This window comes from Antechinus flavipes, chromosome 5 (genome assembly GCF_016432865.1).
Source record: "Antechinus flavipes isolate AdamAnt ecotype Samford, QLD, Australia chromosome 5, AdamAnt_v2, whole genome shotgun sequence".
NCBI classification, from domain to species: domain Eukaryota; kingdom Metazoa; phylum Chordata; class Mammalia; order Dasyuromorphia; family Dasyuridae; genus Antechinus; species Antechinus flavipes.
In genome coordinates this window covers 102320246-102337197 of record NC_067402.1, presented here as the reverse complement: position 1 = coordinate 102337197, position 16952 = coordinate 102320246, and the positions used below count along the sequence as shown (strand labels likewise).

General features: G+C 34.8%; 1 protein-coding gene across 3 annotated transcripts in view; it reads right to left on the bottom strand.

Moving 5' to 3' along the window:
* Positions 1-3557: 3557 nt before the first annotated feature.
* Positions 3558-16952, bottom strand: part of BRAF (B-Raf proto-oncogene, serine/threonine kinase) — a 151520-nt gene continuing 138125 nt past the window's right edge. For all 3 annotated transcript variants that reach the window (XM_051963535.1, XM_051963533.1, XM_051963534.1), the window contains 3 exons: positions 14227-14361; positions 10375-10528; positions 3558-3684 (listed from right to left, as the gene is read on the bottom strand). In XM_051963535.1, the coding sequence (XP_051819495.1) occupies positions 3662-3684; positions 10375-10528; positions 14227-14361 (312 nt within the window). In that variant the 3' untranslated portion in view covers positions 3558-3661. The remainder of the gene's footprint in view (positions 3685-10374; positions 10529-14226; positions 14362-16952) is intronic.

Genomic DNA, 16952 nt, shown 5'->3' with positions numbered 1-16952 from the left:
GAATATCAACATATTCCAAACAAGAGACACTATCTTTTATTCATCTTAGCCATTTGTAGAATATCCTGTCAGCATCAAGCACTGATATGAAAATATACATATGAAAAAACAATGAGATCTGTAGAGGGACCCATAACAGTACTTTTTTGAAACGTGTTCAAAATAAAGTGCTGTGTCCTACTTGTGGGTGCTCAGATTGAGTTGGGGGGAATATTTTTGTATTATTTTTTAAAGTAACATGGCACTATGATTTTCTCCCAAAATCTCAATGTAAATGTTTTTAAAAAAATATCATGCAGGTTCTTAGCCTCTCGTGTTTTGCTGGTTAAACCAACTGCACAAATAATTTTTTCTTCTCCACCCAAGTGAATGAGTTCCTGTGCTCTAAGTCACTCTAACATTTGCTGATAGGTTCCTGATAGAAGCAGTAATAGAACTTTTAGGAAATGGTATTTAACAGCTATTTTGCCTACCAGTTCCACACTTAAAGACTCTATACATAAGGGAATGAAGTACAGATGATCACCTTGGGCTTTTTTTTCTTCTCTCTTTTTTTCCCATATAAAACCTCATGACATGAATATTCTGATCAATTTTATTTCCATGGTAAATGTTCAGGAAACTAAAGAATCAATGAGTCAGAACATCAAACCTAAAACTGAATCCTTTGCAATTGTTCCCAGTTTTTCAAAAAGTTTTAACTTTTTTCACCTATCATTACCAAAAATAAAATGAAGGCACTGCAGCCACCATAAGAAAAGCAAACTAATAAGGCAGCAGAATCACAACCTTAAAAGATCATTAATAAAGCAGCTACATAATGTGCATATTACATTGCATTATTTATAAAGTGCTTTGCACAAACAAGGACTGTTTCCTTGTATATTTCTTAGGAACTTACAGGTTCTAGTCTATTTAGAGTCCGAAACACCAAATAATAAAAAGAAAAGCAAAGGAAACCCTTTGTAAGGTTGAGTGAAAGAATTTGAAAAAGATCATTTGTATTTAAAAAAAAAAAAGATGGAAGTGAAAAAGGGATTAAAAAAAAAAAAAGTGACCTGAAATCACTCAACAATACCCTGAGCTTGGACTCTGGACTCATCTTCATTTTAAAACCAGCCTATACAAGTCAAGTTTGCTTTTTTTTTTTTTTTTTTTCTTTTCAAATAAGACGGCAACCCAATGGAAGGGAGGTAAAAAGCAGCATCTCTGAAGTGTGTAAAATCTCAGACAGGACCTTCTAAGCTTCTTCCATAGGCAGTTCCTTTCCCTAGATGGATTTGCTGAGGTAGTCCTTGATTCAGCATCACTCCAGCAGATTCTATTTATTTCAAAGGAGCACTGAATAAACTTACTGTTGCTCACTTTCATCCTGGGAAAGAGACTGTATGATAATCTAAGAGGAAAATAAACATATACAGCATCTGTAGGGACAAAGCTTATATATTAAAAATAAAAAACAAAGCAAACATCTTTTGAAGGGATTACACCACACATACAGGAAACATGCCAGTTAGAATCATTCTCAGACTCAGCCATTTCTATATCACATATCTTTGTCCATACGTGTAAGAATAATTACAAACATATTTCATTTCAAATGGATTATTCATTCCTGAACATTTGGAGTTTCACATACTTATTAGTGGCAAATTTGACCACTCCACATTAACTTCCAGCTGCTATCTTATATTTATAAATATTTAAAGAAAAATGTATCAGATGGCAGTGAGTTGTAAGTAGCTAGAAGTATAGGAGCAGTGCAATAAGCCATACTTTGAAATAAAAGTATTGTTTTCTTGTTCCCTGATTTATTTTAGGCTTTGCCCAATTTCATGCAGGTTCTTAGCCTCTCATGTTTTGCTGGTTAAACCAACTGCACAAATAAATTTTTCTTCTCCACCCAAGTGAATGATTTTATTCTTATCATTAGGGAGAAATTTAACCTGACCATTAATACACATTCACTTTCTTTACTACTATTATGATTTATGTTCACTTTCAGCAAAAGAATGAAAGATGCTCTGAGAGGATAACATTTCTGCTTTATGCTGAGAGAGGGTAATGATCTCAAAGCTAATCAGCATCTAATCCTAACAAATCACTGAGGTCTAGCATCCAAATTCTTCAAACTGAGCACATCAAAATATCCTCCTACAATTCCTCTCATCTTCATTTGTGACTTTATACGCTCCCTGAGAAACTTAGTTCCAAAGTTACCAACCTTTTGAAGACCAGGCTTGAGAAGAAAGGAAGAAGGAAAATTAATGCACACACCACCATTTTTATTTTAGGTTGCAAACTAGATAAAGGAGAAAACTAGGCAGAGTAAAAGAAAGTCAGTGGGAAGAAATGAAACAAGGTATTAGTGCAGATCCAGCCAGAATCATTAATAAAAATGATATAAATTTTACTTGTCATTATGACAAATTTCCCCATATGTATACAAACTTTTTAGAGGACATATAAAGTGATAAAAATCCTCACCCCTTTTTTCCTTCTTAAAAAAAAGTCATTCCGTATTCCAAATACCACTTTCAGAATGTCAAATTCAGGGGAGGGTGTTCTATTTTGTGACTCAATCTAACCTGAGAATTATTTCCCATTATTTAACAATCCATATTGGGAAGGTACTCAGTGTTAAATATGTACCTTAATTTTCAATTTATAAAATAATTTACCAATCAAGTCCTTTATTAAATGATTTTAATCAATTATAGTCAGATACCCTTGTGCCTTGCACACAATAGGCACTCAATAAATATTTGTTGATTGCCTGATTTTAAAAATAAATTTGTTGTATTATCTCAATGGGAGTACACTGAGGACCTAGTATATTAAACAACAAACAAAAATTTCTAGATTGCTGGACCAATGAGAAAAACCTAATGTATGTGAACACATCCCAGCCTGCTTCAAAGGCACCCTCAATGAATCACACACCGTAGCTTGGAAAGGAAATGAAAGAAGAGATACCAGAGTAGACCTGGAAAAAATACGCTGTATTCCCTTTTTCTCCCATCCCAGCTGCACAGTGTTCCTGTACCCCTTGCCAACTAAAGTGATCTTTTTTGGAGGATAAATCTGAAAATCTGGATGAATATTGGACACACATAACATTGAAAGGGCTATACTGCATTTTTGTTCCAGCTCTTAGAAGGTACATCAGGAAAGGAGAGGGAAAATAACCCATAACAAAATCCCAGAACAGAAAGAGGAATGATTCTTGTGATTGGAATTGCCCCATCAGATGATCTGCCATTTGCTGGCCGGATGGTTAGAAGGAGAAAAGTTGATCTGCAGACTTTCCACAGCCAATCTCCCAAGCCGTAGCAGCAGTTCCTTCCCATCCTGCCTGAACCCCCAAAGGTCAGAATGCTCGGTCTCTCCTCTCTCCTCCAGGGAGTGGGCAGGCGTGGTTAGTGCACGTGGTGTCTGTGTTGAAGAAGAAACATTGGCAGCACAGAGTTCTGGTTCCTAAAATAGTCTTCCCTCTTTTGTTGGAGGGGAAATTTCATTCTGTTCCACTCTAGCTTATGCACTGAAATTTCTGTATCTTTAAAAAAGGTTTTGAGGAACAGAACTGAGTTTTGATGTTAAGAAACTGTAGGAACACAAGACTTAAGAAATAATAAGAGTAGATGCTGCCATGATGGTGTGGCTACTTGAAGGCGGCAAATTCTCCTGTAGAGGGAGGACAAGAGCTAATTTTACAAAAGTGTTCTGAAATAGCCAGGAGACACAGAGAATCTCACTTGAAAATAAGCTAGGGTTGTACTATGTAAGTATGAAGTAGTAGCATGATGCATTTAAAACTAAAAGCAGATCACATCCATTATGATAAGTTACACAACTTACACCACGAATATATAATATGGTAAAACCCACTTTCAATAATCCACACTGACGAAGGGGGAAAATAAGTATAAATAATTGAAAACCAGAGGAAAATTTGCTCACACTCTTTTTGTTGATGAATGCTTACAGTAACGGAATAGCTAAAAATGCAAATGATATGATTTTAGAATAACAATTAGGTTAATAAAACAACTCTTTCTAAGAACTCAAATATACTTTCACTTATTTTATTATTATAATCTTATGACACAGGACAGGGGAGGAGTTATCAGTATGTAAAAGAAGAATTCAAGTATAGGTAGAAAGCTTAAATGATGAACCCATGGCCACACCGTGGCAACTATAGGATCTCAACTCAGATCTTCTGATTTTCAGCTAGGAATTAATTAATTGTTTGATGAATTAATGCAAGGAATTCATTAATTAAATCACATATAAATTTAGTCTAAGGGACGAAACTCTGAGCTCAGTGAATTTTGCATTTCCCAGGCTATCATATTGTATTCATTACCTTGTCCTTTGCTCCTCTAGAGCTAGAAGAAGTTAGCTTCTCCTATCCTATAGATTATAGCAAACTCTGGGAATTGTTAATATCTGACAATTAGTAACTCTCTGCTCAGTTGAACAAAAATAACTTTGTTGTATTAGGGTCCATAATGAAGACAGCAATCAACAATTATATGAACACTCTTACATAGCTTGGGACAGAACTATCAACAGTCATAAATCAATAACTCAATCTACTAAACATTTATTAAGTTCTTGGTATGTGCAAGTCATTGTATTAATTAATTGGGATACAAAGATGAAAAACAATTTCCCCTAGAGCTATTTACTATTTAATAAGGGGCACATTAATCAATGTATAATATGACAAAAGCAAGTAAGGCACATTAGAAAAATTTGAGGAAAGCCACACTTTTTGGAAAGAAAGGCTTCTTAGAGGAAGTGGCACCTGAGCCCCTTGGTACTGAAGGAAGAAAATGATATAAACAGTCATAAGTGAGGAAGTCTATTTCTAGACATGAAGGGTGGCCTGAATACGTGCAGAGGCAAAAAAGAGAAATATCGGGGAACAATTAAGAGTCTCATTAGAATGGCGAACATAGGAGAAGAGGAGGAAAGACTGGAAGGTTAGGCTGGAACTAGAACAGGAGCGATCTTGTACTTTATCTTCTAGGCAAAGGGCAGGGGGAAGACATGCTCAGAACCGAGTCTTGGGAAGAGGATTTTCTTGGATGCATGAGGACCAGATCAGAGGAGCCATGAAAGACAGAGGGAGGGAAGATATGACAGAGGCACAACTGACAGGGTCAGGACCAATTGGGGAGTGAGGGTTAAGGATGTTTCACTCGGTGACTAGGAAGGCAGCAAAATTGGGGGTTGGCGGGAGTACATATTTAGGTAGAAATGATTTCAGTTTTGAATAGAAATTTGAAGTGCCACTGGAGCATCTGGATAGATACGTCTAATCGGCAGCTGGAGAAGCAAGACTACAGCTAAGGGAATAGATGGAAACTGGATATACAGAATTGGGATTCGTGTTCACAGAGGTTATGATCAAAGTCAAGGGAGTAGATAAGAGTTACTGAGAGAAAGGCTGAGGACAGAGCTATGAAGGACAGAAGTCTACAGATGGTAGAAGGAATGAAAACAAACATTTTTATGGCATTTTTTATGATTTGTAAAACACATTACAGATGCTATCTCATTTGATCCTCACAACAACTCTGGGAGGTAAATATTAATACCCCCCATTCTACAGGTGAGGAAACTGAGGCTGAAACAGGTTGAGGGCACAGCTAGCAGGCATTTGAGGCAGGATTTGAAATAAATCTTCCTGACCTCAAGTCCAATATTCTATCTAGTACTACTGTACTACATGACCCATCAAAGGAGACGAAGAAGAAGCTATCAGACAAGGAGAAGGAAAACCAGATGAGTCCAATATCAGAGAAATGGAAGAAAGAGAGTTTCTTGACAGAAGGGGATGGCCGAATGTCACAAGGTACAGAAAACTTAAGAAGGATGAAAAGAGAAAAAGCTACCAGGTGTTAATAATTAGTAAATATGACCTATTTTCCACATGTTTATGGAGACCAGCTGATGTCTGATTACTAACCGTCTGCCCAGCAGACATCACAGTGCTATAGGACAGGCTATTTCATTGTTTACTATCTCTTAATCAACCAGTAGATCAGGAAAATGTAACTTAAGTGAAGCAAGTTGAAATTATGATAAACGTACAAAAATTAAAAGAAAGACGGCAATCTGGGGGTACAGAAAATCTGAAAATTTGCCAGTTCTTTAACAACTGCTACCTATAGAGCAGGAACATCACAGGAGACAGGGTGAAGGCATCCATTACATCGACAAAGACAGTGTTACCACATTTCACTTCCAATATTTTTAATTTGAAAATAATTCTGGATTTCAGTATTACTATTATTTTGAGCATTTTACTCTATTCTTCCAAATGTGTAATTTTTAAAAATTGGCTATATTGTCAAATGCAACTTTGTTCAGTGCTCAATGTTTTTCAAACAATATTCTGGTAATTATATTTATTCCATTAAGTGACTGATATATGTAAAATGATTATTTCTAAGCTAGCCCTCACTTCATTACCTTATTTAGAAAAGTAAATAAGTACTATTATAATGAATACTTCTTACACTTTGAATTTTGCTGAAAAACAATTCAAACTCTAAACCTGAACAAACACAATTTCCATTTTTTTTTAAACAAAGATTTAAAGAAGTTTTCTGTCATATGACCACTAGGTAAGAGAACTTATAGTTCTGTTTTGGGGTAACACTTACATGAAATCAAATAAATAGAAAATAATCATAAATTTGTATGTATCTTAATTGCTATTATATATATACACACACATACATACACACATAAATATATATTTTAAAGTAAATCCAGAATTTCTAGTAATTTTACAGGATCAAATTTTATAACCAAACTTCCCCCCAACAAATCAGAGCTAGGAAGTAAACCATTGGTCAAGGGATAGGAAGAATAGAACCAGACTTGCTTCTTTTTATGTTACAGGCTCCATGAAAATTGATATGGATGATAAGCCAAAGGTCAGCTATTAAAACCAATTTAATTCAATAAACATTTATTGTTTATTTGAAAGATTATTCCTTTCTTCTAATGCATATACTTGGGATTCTTATCATATAGCTTTTCAATGTAACAATGTCCATTTCAAGTAGGAAAAGAACCAAGAATGTCTGGGCTAAACTAGCTTAGCTTAATTTAAAAAATCTACGTATTCCTAGTAAATTCCAGACAATCTCTGTAGAGCTTATGCAGACTCTGGTATTTTTGAAAAATCAAAACATCAGGAATTTAAATGAATTTAAATAATTCTTCAAGTGATTTCAGAAGTGCTTAGGGGAATTTTGGCCATAGTTATCTCCGTTTTTTTTTTTTTTTTAAAGAGGGCTCTGAGAAAGGGTCATTAAAAAATGATGAAATCTTTCAAAATGAGAAATATCATTAAAATGCTAAATAATTGGAATAAGATTTTACCAGTTAGTTCTACAAATCTAAGACTATAATTGATAAAATAATTCAATAAGATGGTCCCTATATATGTGGAAGTTCAAAATATATGCTATTCAAAGACTTCATATATATTTTGTTTTGAGGCATGCAATTTAAAATCCCACTGTCATTAAATAGGCACTGTTTTAAATGAGTACCTTTAAACACTACTAGTTTTTAAATGGCATTTTTATTTTGACATTATCCCCTGAAAAAGAAAATTTAACATATTTCCTCAATTAAATTAAAAAAATTCTACTAGTTATAAATCACTGAAAAATTAATTACTATTAATTGGAAAAAACTTTTAAAAATGTGAATTTCAGAAGGGAAGTTTTTTTTTTTTTTAAATGAATGTGAAGTGAAATCAGTTCTCTATAATGGAAGAAACCAAGGTATCTAAGATGTTGGGGGAAACAGTGGAGTAGAATGAAAAAAATGTCAATGAAGAAGTGAACAATAACAAAAATGAGATATTTTATATGTATGTAACATACATATATGAGATCTCTAAATATGTAATAAGAAACACTATATAAAATACATGTATATTAAATATATATGTAATAAAAGCTTTTGTTTTGAAGAAAGGAAGATATTAGTCTCAAAGTTTGAAGAATGCAACTGTCTCAACCAGGAAATCAGATCCACAAATGACTTTCCTTTTGTTATCTTCACCGTCTCTTCTCCAAAGCATCTAAACATATTGTCACATTTTCAATTTTAACAAGCCAAGATGACTCCAACTAATTAAGTTTTCAGCCTGACAGAGAAGAGATAAATGTGAAGTGCCCCTGGGACTTCATAAGCCCACTGGAAAGTTCTGTTTGATGGCCCAGCAGGCTATAGAAAAGTCAGCAGCCTCTTGGATTGGAACATTAAGAAGAGCTAAATTGCATTCACTGATACAAAAAAGGGAGGAAGAAAAGAAAATGGAATAGGCTAAGAATGAAAGAAGGAAGTTGTGAAGAATAAACCCCTTGATAAACAGAGACACATTTTGATGACAACTATTGTCACCAAATGCTCTTCCCCTTGCTTTTGAGTGTTCCATAGACTGATGCCACTTTTTAAAAAACATTATATAAGCATCTACTATTATAACAGCCTATATAAATAATAAAACCATACTTAACAAATACTGGGAAAAATTTGGAATATCTTTAATTTTACTGGAGAGTTTAGAAATTCTTTAATATTTTATTGCTTGATAGAACCATTTTTCTGCCTTTTTTTGTCCTTTTTTCCTAAATTAGTTACCACAGACAAATTTCTTTAAATTTTTTTTTTAATATAAGACTCTACAACAGAAGGTAGACAAAAGGTAAACACTAATTTTCAATGAATAAGTTATATGAATGGAATCTAACATTCATATAAAGGCAGCTAAGTATGACATAGAAAGTGCTTTAATGTTTTCTTGTGCAACCGAAAAACTAAAAGAAATGGCATTATTCTGAAGTTTTTTTCCACTCTTATACTGAACTGTAAAGGATAGAAAAGGTCACTTGTGTTGAGATTGTCATTCTTAATTTTTAGCTATCTTTAGATTTCAAAATCACTAGATTCAAACTGAAGGAGTGACAATGTAGTTAAGGTAACAGATTGATTCTAGTTCTTAGATTAGCACTGAAGTAGTTATGATAATTTGTTTTGCTAAGACTATCTCAGAACTATCTTTCCACCTTTGGTTCTCTCTGAATACCAGTAAAAAATGTACTGATTGCTAAAGACATTTTCCATATTAGAAAAGGAGCATCACCAAACTTTATTAGCAAGTAGGAAATACTCCTAACCCTGGAACATCATAAATAGAATAGCCCTCATAGTAAGAAGATTCTTTTGGGGTAAAGAATTTAATTTTAAACTCCTACAAAGCATATGAGAAGATACACAAACAAGAAAAGAAATTACACTGGACACAATGACCAAGCCCTTCTTGAAACATGATGTTAGAGGTTAAGTGTTAATTTGAAAAAATAAAGTGTATGTAATTTCTGAAAAAAAAATTCTAAAAGTGAAGACTAAAAGTCTTACATCATTTGTGAGGACTTCTTTTGAGGTTGAATTTGCAACTGAATTGAACTTCATATAACAAAGACATTCTCTCTATACAAAGAAATTTAATAATATAAACATATATTTCAAAAAAAAAAAAGAGAACCACTGTGTGTTCTTTTCCTGTCCCACACCCTCCTTCCCCCCATGTATATTCCACGGGAAACCAAAATGAAAACGTTTACTAATGTAATAAAATTTTTCCTTTCCCAATATATTTATCAATATTCCCATGTACATACATTATAGGAATCCCTTCATCATCCCTATTATTTGCAGAAAGCAGTTAAGTCTACTGCTTCGGGAACTAAAGGCAATCCAGAACTTTCCATGTTATAATAAAAAGAAACTTTTATAGAAATTTGGCATGGAGTATAAAAATAGGACTATTCAATTCCAGTGTCTTCCCAATTTGCACAAGCTCAGTTTGCTTCAATTACAACAAAGTAACTATGGGAATGTCTTTCAGTTTCAAACAGATGTACTATTAACTTTAGTCCATAATGGACATGTTATGGCTAATAAAAGTTGTATGAGAAACATTTATTACATAAAAACATTCCGATTGAGCAAATTTGTAAACTATGCAAACATAGGACAAGATAAAGTCTTTGGAAAATTGGATATATATTATTAAGTTATTTCATCACAATCTTTTGTCCTATGTGTGTTAAAAATGTTTTTCATGTTGACAAATTCAATGGTAGCAATGATTTTTTACACCAGGAAACTGATTCCCATTCTTTTAAAAACTGAATCTGTTCTTTGGCGCACCTTCTAAAAAAAGATTCCATTGAGTTCAAAGAACTCAAACTATGTAAGTTCATCTTACTTTTGTGTGTCCTGCCCTGTACCCTTTCCCACTCAATTTTTTTCAGTGAACAGGAAACGCACCATATCCCCCTGCCTGGATGGGCGTTTTTGGAGAAGCACAAGCATACAGACTAAAATCCTCCGTTTGGAAGCCAGCCCGATTCAATGAGGGTTCAGATGCACTGCGGTGAATTTTTGGCAATGAGCGGGCCAGAAGTTCAATGGAGGCAAGAATCTGAAACAACAAGCAATTAAGGACTAAAAACCTCTAAAGATACTGTCAAGAAACTTAACATTTAACAGAGAATATAGAATTCTTCTAGGAATAAGTGAATCAATTTAACTAGCAATTTCTAAAATTTGCTGCAATATTTTGCCCTCTACTTTCCCTAGTACTTCCTTAATTTCTTTAAAATAATTTGAGAAATACAAAGTTATTATTAAATAAAATAAAATTTAAATTAAAAAAAATAATTTGAGAAAGTGCCATTTTTCCTTATCTTCCCGCCTCCCTGCCTCCCAACCTATAACTATATAAACTGAATCTAGAACTGTTCAACAAAGCTATTTTCATCTGACTTCTACAAGTCTGCCGAAAGGGAGTAGCAGAACGTAGAAATGTATCTTTAGCACAGAACCATAAAGAAATCACATGATAAAGAAATTTAGTAATGATGGATTTTGTACACAATTATAAGTAATAATAATTGCAATTTACATAGCATTTTAAATCTATAACTTTCATATGATCATCTTAACAATCATGTGATGTACCAGAGCCCTGAAGTGAGGAGGACCAGAGTTCAAATCTGGCCTCAGACATTTAACACGTCCTAGCTGTGTCACCCTGGGCAAGTCACTTAACTCCAACTGCCTCAGGGGAAAAAAAACAAAAACAAAAAACCCAAAACCCAAAACCATCCTGGGATGCAGACACTATGGAACCAGTACTGTACCCAGTGTCCCCAAGCCATTTTTGCTATCAGTGAGTCTCTCAGAGAGGTTAAGTGATTTGTCCAGTCACACAGCTATTAAGTGTCTGTAGTTAGAAATAAGCCTAGGTTGTCCTCAGTCCAATCCAGCATCTTCTTCATGCCCTACACTTTTCAAATGGCCAAACTTTCAGCAGAAGAGGAACCCTGAAGTCAGTAACCTCTCTAAGCAGCTAAATAAGAAGTGTCCCAAAGTCTCTGTCGCAAATCTGTACAGTTTAGTCACTTTTGGAATCAACGGGCTCTTATTTTGCACACAGTTTTAAGAAGCCTAATTAATGGGGTCTCCTCGCTCTGAACTGACAAAGAGGAAGCTATTTAAGAGGGGAAAAGGGGAAGGAGGGAGGAAGCTGCTAGAGGAAGCATAATAAGAGCAATGAGACATAAGCAACAAATAATACAACAAAAAAGGAAGATACAGAAGCCTGCCCCCAAATCCAGCAACACAAAAGCTTCAATTAGCCTGTTACATTACCATAGCACAGTATAGTAGCAGACTGTTTACAGCAAAGGGAATGACACAAGCATTTATATAGGGCCTACTCTATGCCAGGTTCTGTGCCCACTATTTTACAAATGTTATCTCATTTGATTCTCATAATAGTTCTGTGTGACAGACATTATTGTTCCCATTTTGCAAGTGAAGAAACGGAAGCAGACACAGGGTAAGTAACCTGCCCACAGTCAAACTGCTACTACGTGTCTGAAGGAAAACTGGAACCCAGGTCTTCCTAACTCCAGCTTCTGGACAGTTAATTAAATGATGTTTATAGTAAAATCTGTTTCAGAAAATGAGTATGTAATATACTTTTCTTTTTCACAGCAAATTTAATTGCTACATATTTTAAAATATCAAGAATGACAGTATCTGAACTCCTGAGTTTTGTTCAACTTAATATCTACTTAAGAGAGAAACTATGTAGTAACAAAACATCCTATTTGTGTTCCCTTCTGAACTTTTGGTGTTCTTCTGTGTATTTTTTAATGTTTCATTGATGCTCTTATTTGTGTGATGCATTTTATGAAAGTTTCCTAAGAAGATTTTTAAGAAGTTCAACAAAGTGAAGAAGGAAGTTTCACTTAGATGAAAAATGTCCTCAGGTAGTTATTTCAGATCCAGTAACATGTCATTAGATATTACCAGATATTAAGTTACATTAAAAAATGGGGCCAGGAATCAGTTAATTCATGACTTTGTCTCTCTATTACCGGGGCTCAAATAAACACCTCACACATAGTAAGCTTTTAATAAATGCTTGCTCACTGAATGGAAATCACAAACAAATTATATGCTTTAGTATACAAAGGAGCATATAGCAGAGGATGCCAGTCAAATTGGTTAGCAGCGATCTTTCACTTTGGCTATTATAAACTTAATGAATCTATACACATACATAGATACACACATACACACACATATAAATCAAACCCATCCATCTATCACATACACATACATTACACACAAATATATGAACTCTAATATCATCTGCCTTCTGGATGTCTTGAACTAGAAGTCCCATAATCATTTCAAACTAAAGATGTCCAAAACAAAATTCATTAACCCCCTCCCCTTCCTGAAACCCAGTTTTCTTCCCATTTTCTCTATTACTGTTGGGGGCAGGCATCCAGGGCTCTGAAATGGGCCAGATATCTCATGTCTCACCTGAGCTTGCCCCAATGTCCAATCTGTGGTCATGTCTTCTTATTTCTATCTTCACAACATCTCTTGTAGTCTCCACTCATGCAGCTGCCCCCAGCGCATTCCCTCATCACCTGACACTTTGTAGAGGTGTTTGCCAGCTGTCTCTCCCATTAAACTGAGCTCCTTCAAGGTTGGCCCTTTGTTTATCTTTTTCTTGATCCCCAGGGCTTAGTGTGGTGCCTGCAGCACAGCAGGCACTAAATCCCCGCTTGCTTGAGTGACTACAGAAAGAGTTTTCTGGTTGTCATCTCTCCTCACTACAAGTCTTCTTTCCTCTGTGCAGATCTGATCACCCTTCCCTGAGCCACTTTGCACAACTTCAGTGACTTCCTATCACTTCCAGATAAAATATAAAATCCCATAATTGCCTTTTAAACTCTTTTACATCTTTCCAGTCTCCTTAGTTTATTCCTCTTCACAGACTTCTTGCTGTTACTCCACTTCACCACTTAAGTATTTTATGTTTTTGTTGGCCAACTGCCTGCATTTCTATTGGCTGCCCCATATGTGTGCAATGTTCCTTCTCCTGATCTTTACCCCCTTAATTATTTGCCTTGCTCATAGTTAATCTTTTGCAGGAGGACTTTCTTGGTGCCTTCAATTACCAGTGTCTTCCCTTTGAGATTACCCTTCATTTACACTGTATATGTAAAGTAATCACATCCACAGTTATTTGCATCCTGTCTCCTTCATTAAAATGCTGAGTTCTTTGAAGTCAGGGACTCTGTTTTTGTCTCATTACATTTGATTTGAGGTATCCCCAGAATTTAGCACAGTGCTTGGCCAGTATTAAGTGCTAAATAAATATTGCTCAACCAACTTACTAGTTACAAAAAGCAAGGGAAAGCAATTTAGAATTTTTTTAAAAAGAGACTCTTCTTGGACAATTGCTTCCTTTTTTTCCCTCCATAGATGGAAATGTGATTTAAGAAAATGGACTCAATTACAGAAAAGTTGATTTAAATAAATAAATCAGCCTTTATGTAATAAAAATACACATATGTTATGTATGTGTCTACACACACACACACACACACACACACACACACACACACACAGTAAAAGATAAAACTGAACCTTTCAGACAATTTTGTATGAGAACCCCAAATGGCTACGGATATTACTTTTTACCTTGAGAAAAATCTTAATGTTTAACACTATTAAAAACTGAGGAGGAACACAGAAATATTAATTACAATATAGTCCAGATTCCTTTAGTCAACACAAAGTCTTTCTTACCTGGGGAAAGAGTGGCCTCTCATCTCTCTTCTTCTTCAGGCACTCTGCCATTAACCTCTTCATGGCTTTTGGACAATTACTCCGCACCTTACTGAGATCTGGCGACAAGTATCCTCGCCCCACCATAAAAATTATCTGGGATAGGAGGGGAAATTCACAAAATCATAATGCTTGTCAGTAAAAGTTTAAGCAAACTCGAATACTGACAGGTAAAGAAAGTCCAGTTACCTACCAGTTTTATTTCTCCAAAGATGTGCACTATCTCTGGCAGCTATTATAGTAGGTGATGCTGTTTCAAGATCTTGAAGCTTTTAAAAAAGACTTTTTAATCAAACAATTATCTGAGTACCAAAGGCACTGAAGGGGTGATATTTATCTCATTTATTGTAACTTGTAGTTTTTAAACTCAAAGGATTTATAATGTAGCTGCCTTGTGAGTTACCATTATATTCGATTTGAGGTACATATGGGAGGAGTTTCTTTTCTGATTCCTGAGCTCTAGATCTTGTTTGAAGATCAAGATATCAAAAAGACCTTGGATACTCTCTTCTATGGGACAAAGGAAGAAAATTTGCAGCCATTCCTAGGATGGATCTTCTTAAAAGAAACTATTGGGCAGTAATCCATAGTTCTTTAAAGACTGGAAATATAGTCCCTAACAGCTGCTACAATGATTAAGAGACTAATGAAAGGTTTCATAAGGTCAAGAGAAAAATAGTCATTGGAGAACTATGAAAACAAACTTAGATTCTCTGGGAGAGGCAAGGGCCAAGCAATATTGATTTATGTAAGTACTAGGAGATAAATCTACATGTTTAAAAAGGATAACAGCCCTAAAAATTGTTACCATACTTTTGCTACTGAATTTTGGAAAACAGGTTTAAAAAGGCCAGTATTTTCAAAAAAGAAGCAATACAATCTATTAATTAAACATAACAATTTCTTTAAATGGTGGACAGCCCAAGAGATTATGTCAAAGACAAAAATCTATCGGTAAAGATTAATGTTTGCCTCTCTACAATCTCCCCATATGTATATGTGTATGTGTATGGACCACCTTACCTCTATAGCGTGGAAATTAAACTTTCAGGATCAAGGAAAGAATGATATTCAGGATGACAAAAAAAGATTATGCTACAGTTGATCTAAAAGTTAGATATCAATTTGAAGAGGAACTTAAAGGTAGGGATTGAGGAAATCTTTTTTTTCCAAAATTCTTAATGGAATTAAAATCAAATATAAGATTGCTAGAACGTCTCATTTGGGAAAATCTTTACATAAGGGAGAAATTAACCATAATCAATCAGTGGGTTCCTTTTCCAATAAGGAATGATAGAATGGCAATGACACCCACTTTGATAGATTAAACCTTAAATTCAGACCCAAGTTTTGGAAGTCTACAGAGCACTAAATATAAAATTATCAAAGGAGAGGGAAATACTTGAATATCTTGAAATATGATTAGGTCCTGGGCAATCATCTATTTCAATGGGCTTAAAAACAGTGTAAAGTTCAATTCAGGGGGAAAGTGGCTTGCCCTTTAGCTGCCCTGCCTTTGTTGGTACAGTTTTTTATTTTTTCATTCAGGTATGATTTGTGGCTCATTACGTTAAAAACTTCTGCTACATCTCTCAGATGCATAGCTAGATCTTGAAAGCCTCTATTAAGAGGAAAAAGAAGTGGTATCTTCCTTTTTAGTTACCTTCTAGCCCTTTGCCAGGGCCACTCAGCTAGTCTTTAATATGGGACTGAGGGTTACTAGATTAAAAAGGGAAGAAAAGAAAGGGAATAAGCATTTGTTTATACGCCAAGATGTGCCTGCCAGGCATGGTGCTGAGAGCTTTTGTACAAACATTATCTCATTTGATCCTCACAGGAACCTTGGAAGGTGCTATTATCCAGTTTGACCAATTGTGGAAACTGAGACAGGCAGAAGTTAGGTGACTTACCCAAGATCACACATTCAGTCACTTCTCCAAAGCTGCCCAGATTAAAAAGGCCAACTTCTATGCTGGTTGGATGGTGCCTCCTAATGGAGGAGATAGTCATCCACAGAGAGCTCTCTATTTATGACTCTCTGGGAAAATGATCACCTTGGGAGCCTAACTTATGTCTCTACCATAAATCAACCGACTATAGACATAATCCTCAGAACTATGTGTTCATTTTTCTAAAACTCCATCTTTTCAAATGTAAACTGGATACATAGTTCATGTACTAACAAACATCAAAGGGTTGTGTGGACTAAATAAGATAATAGATGTGAAAAGCTTTATAATTATAAAAACATATAAATGGCTGAAACTATTAGGAAATACCTGTTTCCTGTCTGGTTAACTGGTAATAGAACAGAGCAGAAAAAGAAGGAAAGCTTCTGCCTTTATAATATCTGGATATCTAATGGACCTATTAGCTTACATTTAGCAAATTCTACTTTTCAAGGAATTTTTCTTTTTAGTAAAGTTTTGTATCTTTTTTTCTCTCAAGCAGCTATTTTTCTTTTCATTTTTCTTCTGTAACTTGTTTGTTCCCCCCATTTATTTTTCTGTACCACTCTCATTTGTTAAAAATTAGCTTAAAATTTTAACTTGCTTAAATTTTAACTCTTCTAAGAATTCTTGTTGAATTTCTGCCCAGGCTGTATTTTTTATTAAGGCTTTGCTTATGTTTTTGAGTCATTCTCCTCTTTTGTGTTTATTTCTTGAACTTCCCTGTCACCATAGTAG